Raw genomic sequence first — 18,579 nt, 5'->3', positions numbered from 1 at the left:
ACAAGAGCGTGAAGAGGAAGGATGATCGCCTGAGCAATTTGCACAAAATGTGCGATTGCATGGCGAGGGGTGATGAGGAGGGAAATTGCACATATCGCAGGCAGGGTTGTTGTTACAACGTTTCGTTGTATGTCCTAGAAGCTGGCAACTTTTACATCTCATGGGGTTCGGGAAATATGCTCTAATCCGCATTGTGCGCCGTGAGACTTCGATTTTTTCTGGAAGTTTGTAGAGGTCAAATGAGTGAGGAAGTATCACACCACTARGTCTTTGTTTGCCTTCTATATTTTTAGTGAATTTATACACAGAAGTAACTCCCTGATCTCTTAAATTTTCAACAATTTCATCTTCTGCAAAGTCATTTAGAAATGGGGCGTAAATTGTACCTTTAGAGCAGTTCAAATTGTCGTGTAACTTAACTTTAATATCGCAAATTCGATTTTTAACAAGTAAGAGTAGATTACCATCACGTAATTCGGTGGTAGATAAAATTTCCTTACTTATGGATTCTAAGGTTTTATGCACAGCGAAGCAAGAGTATTTGACAAGTGTTTTGTTCGAATCTGCTGCAGAGATTAGAACAATCTTTTTTAATTTGAGGCAGTTCTGGAAAATTTTCAATAGGTTTGTATGTAAGTTTTTTCCTTTTGGGGTTGGGGCTAGAGGCAAGCAGAGCAAACCTATTTTCCCTAAGGATTGGCGGCCCTGGGGCCATAATAATAAATTAGTTATTCACTAATATGCACTGTTTCTTACGCGAGTAACCGTACAATCAAAGTAAAACGAAAACACGTGCACTAGTATGCAAAAAGGAATATACGAATAAAGCGTTAAGCACAAAAGAAAAACCGCGATTAGAAAACACGTCCGCTCAATGAGAGATATAGTCGAAGATTTTTTCCAGTCTTTCCATATCAGTTATATGTATAACTGATTTATGTTTACAATTTATAGTTTACATCAAATGGGTTAAAGCATTTAGTAATATTATATAAGAATTGTAGGAATCTTTTAACTTTTTAATTGTACTTTGTAAATAATAAAAACAAAAAAATTTAATGAGGAAATTGCAATACTTTAAGATGGGAGGAGTGACATTGCTACACTCACTGAAACAATAAATCAATCTCTAATACGKTTTTATACGTTAGGAGTGAAATAATGGGGATGACCTCCTGCAGCAGTTATTATCGAAGGGTGATTTAGTTACTAAGCAAACATTGAAATGTGGTGGTATTAATGTAATATTCTAATATTTCAAATTGTTAATAAATTTAATCAAAATCCAATATATTAATTTTTAAATTACGTATATATACGAGGCGAATTTTGAATTTTCTCGGGTTACGTATATTCGAATTTCGAATTTTTTGTGGYGTTATGTTGGTACTCATGTCTCTCACTTATGCCGACAAGCTCGGCCATTTTGAATGTTCATTTAGTTGTTGACGGCTTCTTTGCTTGCACGTGTTTTCAATCGTCTTCGATTTTTACCTATTCAAAAAAATGGATCAAAGAACCTATATCAAATTTTGTGTGAAAAACGAAATTTAGTGCGCGGATGCATTCCGAATGTTGACTATGGCATACGCTACCTTGGACCGAAGCAACGTTTATCGGTGATACAAAATGTTCTCAGAAGGTCGAGAAGATGTAACAAAAATTGGCTTTTACACCACGATAACGCCCCTGCTCACACATCGTTGCTTGTGCGCGACTTTTTGGCCAAAAACAACACACTAATGATGCCGCAGCCACCGTATTCCCCAGATCTGGCCCCCTGTGACTTTTTCTTGTTTCTTAAACTGAAGAGGCTCATGAAAGGACGACGTTATGCTTCTGTTGGCGAGATAAACACGGCATCGAAATAGGAGCTGAAGAAGATAAAAAAAAATTATTTTTTGAAGTGCTTCGAAGATTGGAAAACCCGTTGGCACAAGTGTATAATATCTCATGGGGATTACTTTGAAAGGGATAAAATAAATATTCATGAATAAATAAATAATTTTTGAAAAAACACAAAATTCGCGATACTTTTTGAACACACCTCGTATTAAGTATTTAAAAGGCTACAATGTTATCGTAAAAAATTAAACTTCTGTCTTTATTTTGAATTGCATTTGCAAATGTGTATATATTTAGGTATGTTTGCTTACATATACCTATGTACAATACTCTAATAATTATGACAAACTCAGTGTACATAATTCAAAAGAATATATATTTCTTTCACCTAAAATAATGACTGATTCTTTATATAAGTTTTGCTTCGCTTTGTATCAGACGTTTGTTTTGACAAGTCCGATGTATGCTRCTATATCAGTTCGTTCACAACGTTTTATTGCTTTTACAAGCAGCAGACCTCACTTGTATACCCTGAACAGGGTATATTAAGTTTGCCACAATGTTTGTAACACCCTATAAAAATATATATAAATGATCAGCGTAATGAGCTCAGTTGAATTAGCGATGTCCATGAGTCTTTATATCATACACTCTTACCTCTAACCCCAACAACCAAGTATTGGTCCTATTCAACTCATTTTTGACATACGGACATACCATTACAAGAGAAAGATTATCCCATAATTTCAGTTATATACATACATATATCATACATTGATTGACATTTTTGATCAAAAGTCAACTATAGGTACTGGAGTCTTTATTCGGTGCCTAGGAGCTTGAACAGTTTTTATTGGATTCAAACAATTTATGTGCAAAGTTTTATCCCGTTATATTAGTTTCTTCTTGATTTGTGTACTGGAAACTGAACGACTCAAACAGAATTTAAAATTGTTCTATATAGGAATGTAAAAAGAATGCCACGTACTAAATTTTGTCGAAATCGGTTGGTCGGGTCGTGAGATATGTGATTTTACCAAAAAGTGGACGGTGACACGCCCATCACACCAGTTCCCATTAAGCTCTCTCGATTTACCATTTCGATGGCAAAATTTAATGTCTTTGGTGTATTTAGTTATTGATTTATCGCGCTTTTAGTACTTTTAAACAGTACCGTTATATAGGGAGCTGTCTCTTATACACATCTAGATGTGTATAAGAGACAGGTAGAAGTTCTTATAATATTCGTGCTTAGCAAATTTGGTTATTGTCGCTTAAGTGGCTTAGGAGATATGTACATTAAACTTTTCCTATATGTGTGACTAGCTACAGCGATCCTTTGTACCAAATTATATCAATCTCGCTTAGTTTTAGGTGATACGGGCAACAGTTAGGCGAACAAAACTATAATACTCTGTAGCAACTGGTTGCAAGTGTAGAAAAAATTTGAAGTTCGACAACAGTTGTCGTGGGATTTGCTTTGAAGTGCTTCGTGCGCTAATAACTTTTGTTGCGTTCGGCTCATCTTGAAACACCCATGCAGTCAACTGATCTTTACTTTCCGGCGTATATGCATAAATCCACGTTTCATTATCAACCAATTGACACTGGCCTTTTTAAGCTATCCAACGTGAAAAGAACTTTATACAGTCCATGGATATATAAGTCAAATGTTTAATGCCTCTATCTGATGATAGATCACATGACGATTCGTCAATTTTAGTTTGCGCACAACATCAATAATTATAACAACTTGGACGAGCTTCAGGAAATCCGACTTACAGTGATCTACAACCTCGATTAAATTCACCATATCATCAATAAACATTGACCCCTAAAGGAACTTTAGCGTCAAAAACTGACTTAAGTTCATCAATGTAATGTTGCTGAATTAATCCACTTTTAAAGTTTTAAAATGTTAGCGGTTTAATTATATTTTTGGGCCGAAATGCATATTTTAAATGCAAAACGTCGTGTGCCAAAACGTTCTGAGTATGATGACATTACAAACGTCAATTGCAGTGGTCGTTAAACTCACATATTCAAACGATTTACATATGTGTATTTTATTCATTTTTATATCTGATTTTGGGAAAATTTTAATTCCAATTTAGCACGTATTTGTTCATTCAATTTTATTTTAATCCCAAAACGAATTTAAAAATGAAAAAACTTGCAACCCTGATTTAGCTCAATTTTTTTTTTATCGGCCCGTTGTCGCCATTTTAAAAACAGTGTAGTCGTTGCAGTAATTGGGGTCGAAATAGCTCAAATATTGACCTTAATAACTGCAACATTACATGTAAATATGTTTTGATTCAGTTTTTTTTTGTCGTTTTCTTCTTATGGCAACTTTTTGTTATGTATTCCCAAACTGATCGTTATTTTACAGTTACTCTGTCTATTTTGCTGTTTTAGTGTGTGTGTTAAGAGCAATTGATTTTCATATCAGTTTATTTTGCAACACGCCAGTAGTGTTTTAAGTGTAAAAGTCATGGTGGTCACAAAAAATTAATAAAACTAACAATTAAAGAAAAAACTGAAATTTTGGATAAACTAGAAAGGGGTGTATCGACAACAGCTCTTTGTATTGATTATAAAGTTCACAAGCCGACAATGACGAGAATAAAAAAGAAAAAAGCTTGTATACTTAAATATGCCACAAATATGGAAGTTGGGCCAGGAAAACGGCAAGCCTAAAAATCTTGTGAATACCCAAGAATGGAAAAGGCTCTGTACAAGTGGTTTTTGAAACAAAGGAGTGAAAATGTGCCTAAATCCATCGATATCGTCAAAGCAAAAGCTCGCAAACTCCATGCGAAAAGACAGGATGTTTTCATGCAAGTAATGGTTCGGTATCTAATTWCAAARAGCGATATGACCTCCATCACTTGAAAATTTGTGGAGAGAAGCTTTCCAATAAGACAGCGTCCGTCGACCCATTTGTAATACGTTTTAGAAATAAAATCAAGGATCTTGATCTTTCTGTAGAACAAATTTATAGTGCCGACGAGTCTGGATAGTTTTTCAGGCAGATACGAGATAAAATGTTGATGAGCTTCATTTGCTCCTGGTTGGAAAGTTAGTAAGAAGATAATAACATTTCTCGCATGCACAAATGCTTCGGGTACACACAAAGTTAAGCTCTTTGTCATTGGAAAAGCAAAAAAACCCTAGAGCATTAGAAAATCACCCGTTGTTTACAAGGCTCACAAGAACTCGTGGATGACTTATTCGAAGACTGGTTTCATCATACGTTTGTTCCTGAGGTGAGAAATACGAAATTAATTGAATTTTTGTTTAAAATTTTTTTGTATTTTTTTGGATTGGTATAGGGACGCGAATCCAATTGACAAAAGACAATGAGATGAAAAGTGATGATGGAATGATAACCGTTATGTGTCTTCCACCTAACTGTGCCGGGATTCTCCAACCAATGGACCAAAACGTTATTAACTTAATAAAAGTCTATTACAAAAAATTTTTGRCACATTTAATAGGGAATAAAACCACTCATCTGGAGCAAAAAGTAAAGGAATTCAACTTTAGACATGTTATCTGCCTTCTTGCAAGTTCATGGGAAAAAGTGTCAGCAAGCTCCATTCGCAAGTATTTAGAATATGTTAATGAAACTATATGTTGAGTGGAGTGAAGAGGACGATATTCCTCTCAGCATTCTGAAAAGAGGAATTGAAAATTAACAATGCATCAATGCTCCAAGAACTTGCACCAAATGATTCGTTCACAAATGAAAGGATGCACGAAAGTGTTGCTTATCAAGAAGTGGATAAAGAAGCCGTAGAAATTGAAAATTCTGATGATAGCGAAGCGGATCTTATTCCACCTCCTAAAATAAAAGGATCAGTTGCTATGCAATTTTAACACATGCACTCAGCGGGCTAAGGAAAACGATATTCCAATAAATGACATAGGCTATAATAAAAACCCTTAATAAGAAGAAAGTGCAGACAACACTACCCGATATGTTTAAAAAGTGCAATTTTTAATAAAAAAAAAATTAGCTTTATATATCATAAAACGATTTTCATTTGTCATATTTCTTGTGATATATTTTTCCTCGTTGGGTGCAACAACCTAAATAAGCGCAACTATTTCTATTAGTCGCGATTACCGAGTTCGTATTGTATCTTCTTACAGGCCCATATCACTTCTACCGATAATATCGAAACCTTTTGAGAAAATTCTCATAAAACGTCTCAATAAAATCATACAACAAAAAGGCATAATTCCCGCGCATCAGTTTGGATTTCAAGCTACCCATTCAACGATTGATGAAATCTGCAGAATTACACACATTATTGAAAAATACTTTGAAGAAAAGAGATTCCTTTCTGCAGTTTGTTTGGATGTTGCAAAAGAGTTCAATAAAAACAAGTTCTTATTCTTAGGGAAATAAAARCAGGAATTCCACAAGGTAGTGTGTTGGACCTCTATTCACGCATGACCTGCCAGTAGACTGCAATTATACAACAGCCACATTTGCAGATGATACCGTGTTGCTTGCTGTTGGTAGTAGTGAACACGAGTCAACTACTGATTTGCCGTAAATAAAGTTTGCAATGGGCAGAGGAATGATAAATAAAACTGAATGAAGCTACTAAGTCTGTACACATTGTTTTCACGTACGAAGAGCTAGATATGCGACTCAAAAATATTAATTGGTAACAAATCAGTGTTATCCATCGAAAATAGGTTGTTTATCTATAAATAGACACTCCGACATGTACTACGTATGTATGTTTAAATATATAACTATAAATCCTAGAAATGTCGATTTTCCTAAGCCTCTGAAAAAGGTYCCCCTCTTAAATATCAGCATTTTTTTCAAAAACTCAATAATTAAGACATTTCGTGTTTAATACTTATTTTTTCCCCTATAGAAATAAAATAAATAGGGCCGAATATTCTGTAAATATTTCTTCATAACTATACAGTATTATTTGCATTGTTTATTTTAGGATAGAGCACACTTTCCTATATACATATATAAGTAAAAAGCCATCATTTTTTAGGGAATACGTGGAGAAATTTTATCCAAATCTTAAGAAGAACAACCCAGAATTGCCAATTTTAATACGAGAATGTTCAGGGATTCAGCCGCGATTATGGGCACGATATGGTAAGATCATAAGATAGTAGGAAGAATATATAACTATAATTATTGTTCRTAGTTCTAGGTAAAGAAACTTCCGTTCCTTTGACGAATCAATCGGCACCAGAAATTCAAAAGCAAGTTRAAGCTGTAGCAAAAGCGTAAATTTATATATTTTTGACTACAAGCCAAATCTGTGAACATATGTTTATCTAAATAATAAAATATAATAAAGAAACATTAACCATGCAATTTTAATTTTATTAAGCTCTTCTATTAAATATAATCATAATTTTATGGCTTTAACTTATTAATTAGCCAATTGTTGGAAAAGGTGGCAAGCCAAAATCTTCGGGACGAAAATCATCTAAAGACTTTAACACTTGAGTTGCATCCTTACGCATCTCTTCTGTTACTAGTTCATCTGGTACCATCACAACTTGCATCCCAGCGCTTAAAGCTGCCTGTACGCCATTTGGGGCGTCTTCAAACACAAGACAGTTTGATGGGTCAGGTTTGTCCAAGAACCGAGAAGCAGCTATAAGAAATATGTCAGGTGAAGGTTTGCCTGCTTTAACTTCTGGGTCAGTAGACCCGCAAACACGATGATGAAAAAGTTTAAACACGTCGCGATGATGAGTAACTTTTATTTCAACCATATGCTCACCAGAACTAGTAGCCAATGCTATGGGGATCTTATTAGCATGGAGATGCCTTAGCAATCGCTCAGCACCTATAAATTATAATTATAAGAACACAATGATTAAAGCGATCGATATATGTACATATGTATCTATGTAATCATTGTGTTTTCGATTTCCCTCAAGTATGAAAATAATTATTATCATTGATAATAAATTTCATAACGGAATCTCTCAAAGTAAAATATATAAAACAAAATGTATAATTGTAATGAAAATAATTATTTTACATACATACATATATTCAGATGGAAAATCTTAAAAATTATTGTTTTGTAAACATAGTGGTACGAATACGTTTGTTTACTATTTGGAAGTGAGTATAGTATGTATTTAAACATGGATAAACTTTCTAGACGTTAATAAATTTTACTATAAAATATTATTGTATTTACATTCTAAATATTTTTATGAGCCCAAGGTGTATTTTTATTCGATTACAAGGTATTTGTTTAAAATTAGATTCGTTTTGTTGTTTTTATACTTTTTAATTTTTTCATTTACCTACAATTAGAAGCATTATTACTCAGGGGGCCTATTCTGTAGCTCGATTCGAAAAAAAATTTAGTCGAATTCGGATTTTTTATATTCCGTAACTAAACTTTCGGATTTTCAATCCAATTTTCAAATAAAATATTCGTTAGCTTTTGAGTTGTAGAAAGCAAAAACGAAAATTGTACGTATTTATTCTGGCACAGGGTGGTACAACTTTCGAAAAATTATAAAGCGAGTAGAATACATTTACGAATCGAGATACAGAATAGGGCCCCAGGAGTTGTAAGTATTTCATTTTATCACAGTGACTGCGATTTTGTGCATATTCCTGTGTATAATTGATAAAAAACCGGCAATAATAAAGAACGACAAATTAGTGAATAAGGTATAAGGATAAAAGAAAAATAATAATTTTTAGTGAAACAATGATTTTTATATTTTAAAAATTCAAATGTTGAATACTATAGATCAATAATACATTGTTTGGCCAAAAGTTAGCCAAATATACATATGTGCGTATGTCTGTTTATGGTATGCATACATTTCGAAAAAGAAATGTCAGTGAGTCAACAAATGATGCAAAGTTTAATATAAATATTTTTTATCAATATGAGAGATTGAAATATTTTTTTTTATCTAAACATCATAGCTTCATTTGTACAAACATTCAATGGAAGTAAAATTTCTAACGGCTGATCTAGTTACCTATTTGAAAAGGTCGTATATGATCTAACYTGGCATTAACGGAGAATTTGCCAACATTTCTTTACATTTATTTGTAAATATTTTCAGGTATTCCTCGACAGTTATGGGCAATTCTAGTTCATTGATAGCAATTGCAGCCGATATTTGCTCGGTTGAGCCAAGTACTTTTACTCGCACATCACGAGGGTAAAGCTTGTTAAAAGAGTCAGCTATTAGCCTTACAATTTCCTCATAAACCACTTCCGTATCTACAACAAAAAAAAATTGATGATTAGATTTGGATATTACCTGGCATTAATTCAGCTTCTGACATTAAAAATTCTGTTCGCTCGCGTTGCCTTTGTGCATATTCTTCCCAGCTTATAGGTAATTTATAAGCAGCAACTATAGCTTCAGCAACTTGCTGGGTCTGCAACCCCATAACACTTACTTTAACGTCCCAAGTGTAAGTTTTACCATACAGATCCAGAATTTCCTGAGTGGCTTTCGAATACAATTTTTCCGTATCTAAGGATTAATATACCAGAAAATAAATTTGGGGATGCATCATATAAAAATCTAAAATATTCGTAGAATGATTATAATAGCAAATATACTACTGTTGTTGTAATTATTGCATGAGGGATGTTGATCAGGGGTAGCTCAAAAAGTTGTATTACTGACAATATCTTCGATTGATATCCTAAAAGGTATTATTTTCAAAAATGMTGTCTTAATTTTCGGAAAATCTTTATAATGGCTCGGATATATGGTAGTTAGTTAATCTAAGATCTTTTTCAACATACATACCAACTTCTAAGCTCTTGTTGGTAAAATCTGATTATTTTCTTATAATTTATATTGTGACACAACTTTTGTTTGAGGTACTAATGGAATTAWTAACCTAATAATTTCTTAAAAGAAAGTAAATAACTTGTATATAATAAAGAATATGCTTCACCGGGATTTCCCCTACAGTATTTTAGCTTTTCATTCCTTTCTGCGCTTTAAAAAAATAACCCTGGCCGGTCCAACACCGGCTACGCSTTCCACAGTTATTTTAGCATTGAACACCTTTTCCTCCACAGTTTTTTAGCATTTCATTCCTTTCTGCATTGGCGGCCTTCGGCCACACTTTAAAAAAAATAACCCTGGCCGGTCCAACACCGGCTACGCCATCCACAGTTATTTTAGCATTGAACACCTTTTCGTTTTCACTTCATACATTTATTGCTAAGTGGGTTTACTCTATTCCCTTTTGTTCGTGCTTTCTCGGTAATTTGACAGTTCAAATTAGGCAATCATTTTGGTTTTTCGCATTATTGAACTCAATGCAGAAAAAGGTGTGTTTTATTTAAATATTTACAAAGAAATTAACGATCAAAAACATTACCAGTGGTTTTTATAATTCATAAGTAATATATGTATGTGCGTGAAAATGTATCCATAATTGGTTTGGTACAATGCACAACAGATGAAAATACACTAGCATATATTTGGAAATTTGCAAAAAATTGCATTTTTTAAAGTGAATTTGTGGAAAAATTTGTGAACCGATTTTTATAAAATATATTTTAAAATAAAGTTCGATAATTTAAGCATACATGCGTGTTTAAAATTTTCAATTTGGTTCTCTTGTTTAGGTACGGTGAGCCAAAATTAACCGGCGCGATACTAAACACAACCCAAACAAAGAAAAGTGGTTCAGTTACGCTGTTAATTTTGATCTCCTTCCTATAAAAAATAGTTAAATTAATTATTTGAATTTCCGAAATTATGTAGTAGTTTCTTCAAAAGTATAAACACACATACTCACCTAGTAATAAACCATCCATATCAAACAAGCAATGCGTAACATTTTTAAATTTGCTACACATACTCCACCAGTTTTTAATAATCGATATACTAAAGTATGTTAAATATTAGCAACAATTTTGCTTGAAAACTTTTACTGCCTTTTCGATTGAAATAAAATTATGTAATGATTGCAATACTATTGATACCAAAGTATTCATTCAATATTTCTATGCGTTAAAAGATCAGTCATCAAGCTCGTACCATTTGATAACAGCTGGATTATACTTGCTGGATATTTGGACGAGTGCATCGTGAAAATAAAACACTGAAATCAGCTGTTTTGCGAATGCGSTTACCAGTGCTGACTTCACCATTTTTTGGTAAATTTCCTTTATACCTATTATACATATGCATAGTTTAGAGTTCAATCTTATAAAGGGTGTCCCAAATTATCAAGAGATTGATAATTCAAAATAACACTAGACATCTTACAGTTTAGGCTTGGTAGAATTGGAGACTTACACGATAGAGCAAAGTGTATCAATTATTGAACAATATTTCTAAAATATTGAAAATTTGGCAGCTGAAGTGTTAAAATTGTCTATTGAACTTATTTATTCAGATAATTAATTTTGTAAATGAACAAAGGGGCATAAAGAATAAGGATTATACCTAGAAATTCATGATTATTGACCAAATGAGAGTCACAAATATGCACTATAAGCCAGGTTTAAGTCACCGGTTCCTTATCCAAAAGTGCTACCAGAAATGCATTTTATTTTATTTTTTCATCAAAAACGCTGTCACTGGTTTAAATAAAAATAATAACAAAAATAAAAACCCTGTTTCTTGGACCACAGCACTCATATTTTATCTTAGATATGAGAGAATCTCTGGTTGCTCAAACCCGGCCTAGAATTATTTAAACCAATGTCAAATTGTTTTAAGATTTCTAATGAGTTGATGTGATCATTAATTATTTTTTAAAAAACGATGAATCAGGTAATTGAAGGATGGAGCCATGTGTACGCAAGTCCGCGCAAGTGAAAGTTCTCTGATTGCTATTCACTTGGRAGTGGCCTGAAACGATACTTTCAATGGATGAAYGTCTAGCCACAATCCGCATCAAAGCGAAGTTCTTCAGCATATCGCTGATTTGCTCCAACGCCCTACGGAAGAGAAGAACGATATGACCATTGATGCCTTCTATGATCGCTTGGAGCACACCTATAAGAGTCAAATTCGTTCTTGGCGACTTTAGCCCCAGGCTGGGCAAAAAGGTATCTTTGGCACTGCGGTGGGTGAATTTAGCCTCCACGATGAATGTCCCCAAATGTGTTGAAGTTAATCGACTTCGGCGGGTCCTGAATTATGGTTAATTGTAGTACTAGATTCTAGCATAAGAAAATTTATCAAGCTACCTGGCCGTCTCCGGAACGAAAAGTGACCAACCAGATCGATCATGTTGCAATAGAAGGAAGGAAGGCATGTCCCCAATGTTCTAGACGTGCGTACGCTCAAGGTCCTCATATCGCCTAGACACGCATCCGCCTCTGTGTAGCAAAAAACGCACGTTGACAAACACAAGGAAGGTTTACTTATTATTCCCGTCCTGCTATATGGTGGACGATGATAACATGTGATGAGTCGACGTTACGAGTTTTCGAAAGGTTTTTTCGGAAGACTTATGGTCCTTCGTGCTGGCCACTGCGAATATCAAATGCGATAGAACGATGAGCTTTATGAGATATCCGACAACATTGACATAGTTCAGCGCATTAAAAGACAGCTGGCTAAGTCATATCGTCCGAATGGACGAAAACACTCACGGTCTAAAAGTTTTCGACGCAGTACTCGTCGAGGGAAGCAGAGGAGGAGGAAGACCTCCACTCTATTGAGAGACCAGGTGGAGGACCTGGCTTCGCTTGGAATCTCCAATTGGTGCCTCTTTGCGAAAAGAGGAAAGGACTGGAGCGCTGTTGGTGACTCGGTTATAACCGCGTGAGCAGCAGTGACGTCGCTAAAGAATTACACATACCACTGTGGTCAAATTGAAAGCCCAATTTTTACATTTCATTTCCTTCAAAGTAGACCCCTCCCGCTGCAATACACTTATTACTACTGAACATAGCACTTGGAAAAATCCTCCGTTGTAATGGCCATCAGAGCCTTCTTCGATTCGGCTTTTATATCCTCAGCTGAGTCAAAACGGTGTCAAACGGGAGCGGTCATGTGAATTTGCTGAATAGAAAGAAGTTACAATCAGGCGAATGCGGTGGTTTCGGCACGATATTAGTTGAAAATGCGGCGAAATGGTCACGAATAACCAATGCAGTATGAGATGGTGCTTTATCGCACTTCTTTGTTCAATAAATTTAGACATAGTAAAAATRGAATAATTCACTTTTAGAGCCTAACAAAACGACGCGTATCTCAAATACTAACGAATACTTTGACGTGTAATTTAGCATATATAATATGCCACTAACAGTACTACCAACTTAGAAAAAGAAACCTATTACCTATTCGAAAAACACGCGAAGTACAAAATAAAAATTCACCTTTCAATTTCATCACAGTATTACATGTTTTGAATAATCCATACATGAGGTAAAGTTTTTTTTCTGGTCTAATTATAAATTTAATAAACCAATATTTTTTAATACTTCATTCGTTAGTCAAAGCTTAAATAACATTTCCGACAATTATAACAAAAATATGTAAATACGTTGGCATTTGATAATGCAAAGCAATAAAATACTCTGGGACAAATATGCGGTTGTTAAATATATATTTATGGAGTAATCGTATTCTACGTTATCATAAGATTGTCCATTTATTACAAAATTCACTATATTTATTAAAGCGTCTTATTCAAAAAATAGTTATTTTACGTTTTTAATGTTTGACGATAAAGTTGGATAAAAGTACGGCGGAGCGCTAAACGTGTGGTCCGTTCCCTCGAGTGGTTGAAGTAAAAGAGAAAGAGTCGTCTGTGCGTGGCTGGAATGTCTGTTTTCTATGGCGTCGTAATGGGCGACTCATTGAGTCGTCACGCCGCGTAATGGCTGGTGAGCACCGGTCGTGAACAGCAGAGCGCTCAATGGGTATTGCGCATGACAGTTGTGAATTGGCGCACCTTCTGAATTCATTCTTAACATAAAACGGTAACAAATCTTTATTATTTAAATAGGAATAATAGAATCTATTTAAAACTTACCTTCCTCAGCAATTTAACGACGAAATTTGTCCTTATGTAAAATGACAGCTGGAACAGGGTAGCAACATATTTAACAGCCATTGAAAATATCTTTCTGCTTGTGCTTTGCTGTTGTGCCATTGCACCAATTGAAAAATTCTAAAATTCGTGCMATACGTGCACCGTGCAAGCGATGTTTAAGAGCAAGACGGATTTCTGTAGGGTTYTATACCATGTTCAGACCGAAAATTTAAAAGATTTAATTACGTTTAAGCATTTCATAACCCAACAGTGTTCTCACTGCCGTTACAAAGATCAAAAAACAGCTTTTATTGTCATTCAAGAATTCACATCGCTTAATATTTATCAAAAGAAAAGATTGTCATATAGTGTTTTTAAATAAAATCGGTCATTTTCTAAATATTTTCTATATAATAGATGCATTTTTTCATTTGTTAAGTCGATTTTCAAGTGAAATTACATTCATTGCTTTAAAAGAAATTGTTTGTTTACATTTATCCCCCTTTGTAGTGTCTAAATCAACTGTGATAATGTAATATATTTTCAATACTGCCAAGTAGATGGCGCCAAATCAGAGTCGCACAGAGCGACTTAGCGTGGATCAGTTTCAAATCATTTCGATTAAGTGATTTTGAACTGAAATTTTTGTATGGTGAAATCTTGATAAATTTATAAGATTAGTGGGATAAACCACTCAACAGCCGACATTGTGTGATTAACTGTCGGTCTGAACATGGTATTAGTGGTACTTCATTGTTTTGCTTGTCATCTGTTCAGTGGCATGAACTTTCAGTGCTGCCAAACAAACCACTATAGCTCTCTCAACCATCACGTGTGGAACACAATGCACGCGACAGACTGCAACAGCACGACAGTGAACTGAAAATGGCGTTGTGAATCCTACTACATGAACGTTTGTGAGAGGACAACAACATAACAATGGGCGACATGTACACAAAACAACGCACTTGTCCAATTTGCATGTACGCAATTTCGTTGTTGCCATACTAATACCTTGCACTTCAATGAAATTTTAGTATTTTAATATTATTCAAAGTAAAATTTTTAAGAAAAAATAAGTAAATAGGTAAATTTATTTGTTTTAAGTTATCAATTGTTATTATATTTAATTTAACAGAGCTATTTTAGTCTTTTATTTGTAAAATACGTCAGGTTTGTTAGAGCTTTGAGTAATTTTACATTTTACATATTAGTGGYACTCCACTCTACCTCATCTCTCTATCTTTCATTCCACTGTCAAMTCTACTGTTGTCCTACCGTCTTTGGCAAATATAGGATTCAATTGAAGTTAGCGAGGACCATTGTATAACCCTATTATGCAATGGCAAGAACGACGACAACTGTCGGCCCGCCGTCGTGTAGTCGTGCAGCTGTYAAAATAGGTCCGTCCATAAAAACGTGTGTATTTTAATATTTGACAGATGTCGTTTGCAGTCTGTCGCGAGCATTGTATTCAACACATCAAAGATAATTTTTCTACAATTTTTTCATTTGTTTTCAATCYTTGATCTTGTGTTGATGAAAAGCAGAGGGAATATTTGTTATTATAGTTGGTTGATGCAAAACATCCTGAAATGGCTGAGGAAATAGATGATAGTGGCTTTTATAGACAGGATTTTAGTACAGTATCCAACTGGGAGATTTTTAATGCTCAGTTAGGAGATGTTATTCAAAAATTAAATGCAATTGAAATTGATGCTACCATCGGGAGTGATACCTACCAACTTAACTATAAAGTATACACAGAAACTTTTTTAGTATATAAAGCTAAAATTTGTGTAAGTTTTTATTATTCCACAAACTCTGAACATCGAGAGAGGAATTCCAAAGACGACAACACGTATAACTCTATGTACTGCGACCTTATGAATATTAGGCGAACTTTTGGTCCACCGTTAAAAACTTCCAATTGTAAATGTTTACATGTAATATCTAGTTTATTTGGATTGCAACGATTTGCGGTTATCCATCCACATCAGTCAAATCAAAAATATATAACTAATCCTTCGGAATTTTGTTTTTTTCTCAGTGCTGCGACGGTTGTGGCTTCGGAATATAACACAGTGCCAATATTTGTTCAAATTTATCAACCAAAATTAAACATGTTTTTAGGAGTTGGAATGAATGCTACGCTACGAACTAATTTTGATATTGTCGTCCTTAAACAGTCTCCTGGCGAGTGCCGTTACTTATCTGGATTACTACAAATATTCAAAGAAAAACTTCCGTTTAGTAATGTGCAACCCATTTCATTATCAGTGCGAAATATATATGCGCTGGAAACTATACGGTTTCGTTATCCAATGAATGTCCCATTTCTTAAACGTTTTGATGTAAATGGTGAAGACGGAATTGGAGATAAATACAAAAGTTGGGATAAATATATAGCACTACCATGTGGTTATTTCCCCGATTCAGGTACAGATGTATACCTYGTTTACAGTTGGGTAGGAATTTCGGAAATTTTTGCAATAGACTCGCCACTGCATACTGACTTTATACCATCGAAAGCGCATATTTGTAATATGTACCAAACAGCTAATGTGGATTCCTATTTGACGAGTTGTTTACGAGATTTTTTAAAGTTATATAATAGTAAAGAAGCCTTAGAAACATTTGTAGGCCGTAATGTTACTGATTCTTCTGATGGTGTCAATATGGCGGATGCACGATATCACTTGACAAACCCTTCAATTAGACAAATTCGATCAGACAATAAATTAAATAYCAAGGAAGGTTATCAGAGTTTAAAGAAAATTGCTGGACCATTAAATGAATCTGAACTAAAGTCTTTTATAGCATTTATGTTCCCGGATTTATATCCAGATAACGAAAATTATTGTTATATAAATGATATGGCGGCACGAAATATTGAGGTACTATATAAACTTGTAACACAATATRACTTTGAAATTATCAAATATATTTCAGGATAATCCTCGTCGGATAAAATCATCTCCATTCAACTCTTTATCCAGCCGTGTTAGCTGCGCACTAGTTACTTGTAATGCTCACTTTGGTGGGAAAAATGGACTTGCTCAGCTTTGGATTGCATTTATTAGGGAGCTCCGATTTATATGGAATTGTAGACTTTCTATTCAAGGGTGAGCATTCGACTATTGAAGCATATATATGTATTCTTGTTTTCTTGCCGAATTAAAATTCGTTTTAATTTTCCAAGCCAATTATTATTGGTATAACTCTTAATCCTATAAAATCATAATGTTGTCTTTTAAATGTTTTGATTTATAGACCAATTAGTATTTAAGAAATTTCATTGCATCTTGGTTGGACGGTTATTTGTAACAACCAAAATGACGATGATGTAGAGAATGAATTTGGGATGTCTTCCATTCATTGCCACAAAACATCACACGTATTCCGAGCATATCGGCTAATGTGTGAGTTATCTAAATAAGTGGATATATTTTTTTTWAAATAATGTGCTTTAGAAATAAATATGAATTAAATCGGTCTAAATATAAATATATTAAATATAATGTCATCCGATTCTCTGGTTTATTTTTTCTCAAATAATCACTTARGCTGTTCACGGTAAGGTGGTTATCGGGTTATGTGCTGCCATTTAGTAAAACTCCAACGACTTTCTAACACTGGAAATAAGCAAACAACCACATAATCTGTAAACAAGGGTCTGATTTGGTCAAAGTTGGTTATTTTGTCATACCGCATTTTGTTGTTGTTTACTTAATCACATAACCACATAACCCGATAACCACCTTATCGTGAACAGCCTAATTGTATTTCGTGCAGAATGCCCTAAATATTAAAAAGAAGCTCAAGGTTGACCAAAAAAGACATCAACATTCAGATCTTCAAGAATTATTTATTTATTTATTTATACAAAGCTTACATAATAATTAATTATTATGTAAACTAAAGCAAACGCAGCGCTAGCAGCAGAGGCTTTCGGCTGGTTGGTTGAGTCAGATACGACGGAGTAGGTCTGTGCCCTTTAGAAATTTGTAAATTTTGCTAATATTTTCTTCTGTGGCGTCCATTAACAATAGGAGAGGGTCCTTGCTGTCGAAATGATGAAGTCTTTGAGAAGCAAGTTCTGGGCAGGATACCAGTAGGTGTTGCACGCTGAATGTTGCTTGACAGAAGGGGCAGGTGTTGGATTTAATGCCCTGTAATAAGTGCGCGTTGGTAATGGTGTGCCCAATTCGGAGGCGTGTGTAGGGGGTGATGTGGTTGGTAGGTACCGATGTTGTGTATACAGGTTTTGTTCGGTTGGGGTTAATGTCCGAATAATGGTGATTATAATCCGCCCATTCACGTAATAACTTTGTTTGCCTCTGACTATGAATTAGTCGGTATATGTCGCTAGGTAGGATGACTTCGGATGTGATTGTTGGTGTGATGGAAATATCTTTGGCGATGGTATCTRCAAGTGTGTTGCCCTTTATGCCGGAGTGTCCAGGTATCCACATGATTTTGATCTTGCCCGGAAAGGAAATAAGTGTGTTTTTTATATTTTTGATGATACTGCCTGATTTGTTGTGGTTTTGTATAGCGTGGAAACATGACATACAATCGGTGCATATTATATGTTTACCCTTGGTTTTGCAAGAGTATTGAACAGCGTGGAATATAGCGGTTGTTTCGGCGGTGAAAATAGAGCAGAATGAAAAAAGGAGGCCGTACGCGACAACTACTTGATTTTCCGTTACCACAGCATA

General features: G+C 34.5%; 3 protein-coding genes across 7 annotated transcripts in view; 2 read left to right on the top strand and 1 right to left on the bottom strand.

Annotated features, from left to right (window-relative positions):
* Positions 1–7,202, top strand: part of LOC108973522 (NADH dehydrogenase [ubiquinone] 1 alpha subcomplex subunit 2) — a 35,978-nt gene extending 28,776 nt beyond the window's left edge. Inside the window, exons 2-3 of one of the 2 annotated variants that reach the window (XM_018940849.1) lie at positions 6,825–6,985; positions 7,038–7,202. In XM_018940849.1, the coding sequence (XP_018796394.1) occupies positions 6,825–6,985; positions 7,038–7,123 (247 nt within the window). In that variant the 3' untranslated portion in view covers positions 7,124–7,202. The remainder of the gene's footprint in view (positions 1–6,824; positions 6,986–7,037) is intronic. The other variant, XM_018940850.1, reaches the window with a different exon arrangement.
* LOC108973521 (probable pseudouridine-5'-phosphatase) lies at positions 7,189–10,890 on the bottom strand. 2 transcript variants are annotated; one of them, XM_018940848.1, is made up of 4 exons: positions 10,655–10,890; positions 9,148–9,366; positions 8,889–9,107; positions 7,189–7,691 (listed from the first exon to the last, which is right to left on the bottom strand). In XM_018940848.1, the coding sequence occupies exons 1-4, from the start codon at positions 10,713–10,715 to the stop codon at positions 7,273–7,275; spliced, it is 918 nt and encodes a 305-aa protein (XP_018796393.1). In that variant the 5' UTR covers positions 10,716–10,890; the 3' UTR covers positions 7,189–7,272. The 2 variants fall into 2 exon arrangements, with proteins under 2 accessions (XP_018796393.1, XP_018796392.1); XM_018940847.1 differs by lacking the exon at positions 8,889–9,107.
* A 4,431-nt stretch (positions 10,891–15,321) lies between these two features.
* LOC108973519 (rab3 GTPase-activating protein catalytic subunit) overlaps positions 15,322–18,579 on the top strand; it is a 45,266-nt gene continuing 42,008 nt past the window's right edge. For 2 of the 3 annotated variants that reach the window (XM_018940845.1, XM_018940842.1), the window contains exons 1-2: positions 15,322–16,752; positions 16,808–16,980. In XM_018940845.1, coding sequence (XP_018796390.1) covers positions 15,451–16,752; positions 16,808–16,980 — 1,475 coding nt within the window. In that variant the 5' untranslated portion in view covers positions 15,322–15,450. The remainder of the gene's footprint in view (positions 16,753–16,807; positions 16,981–18,579) is intronic. The other variant, XM_018940844.1, reaches the window with a different exon arrangement.

Source organism: Bactrocera latifrons, unplaced genomic scaffold, assembly GCF_001853355.1.
Source record: "Bactrocera latifrons isolate USDA-ARS-PBARC rearing strain unplaced genomic scaffold, ASM185335v1 scaffold_484, whole genome shotgun sequence".
NCBI classification, from domain to species: Eukaryota; Metazoa; Arthropoda; class Insecta; order Diptera; family Tephritidae; genus Bactrocera; species Bactrocera latifrons.
Note: the sequence above shows the minus strand (reverse complement) of the source record. Positions and strands in the feature narration are given on the sequence as shown.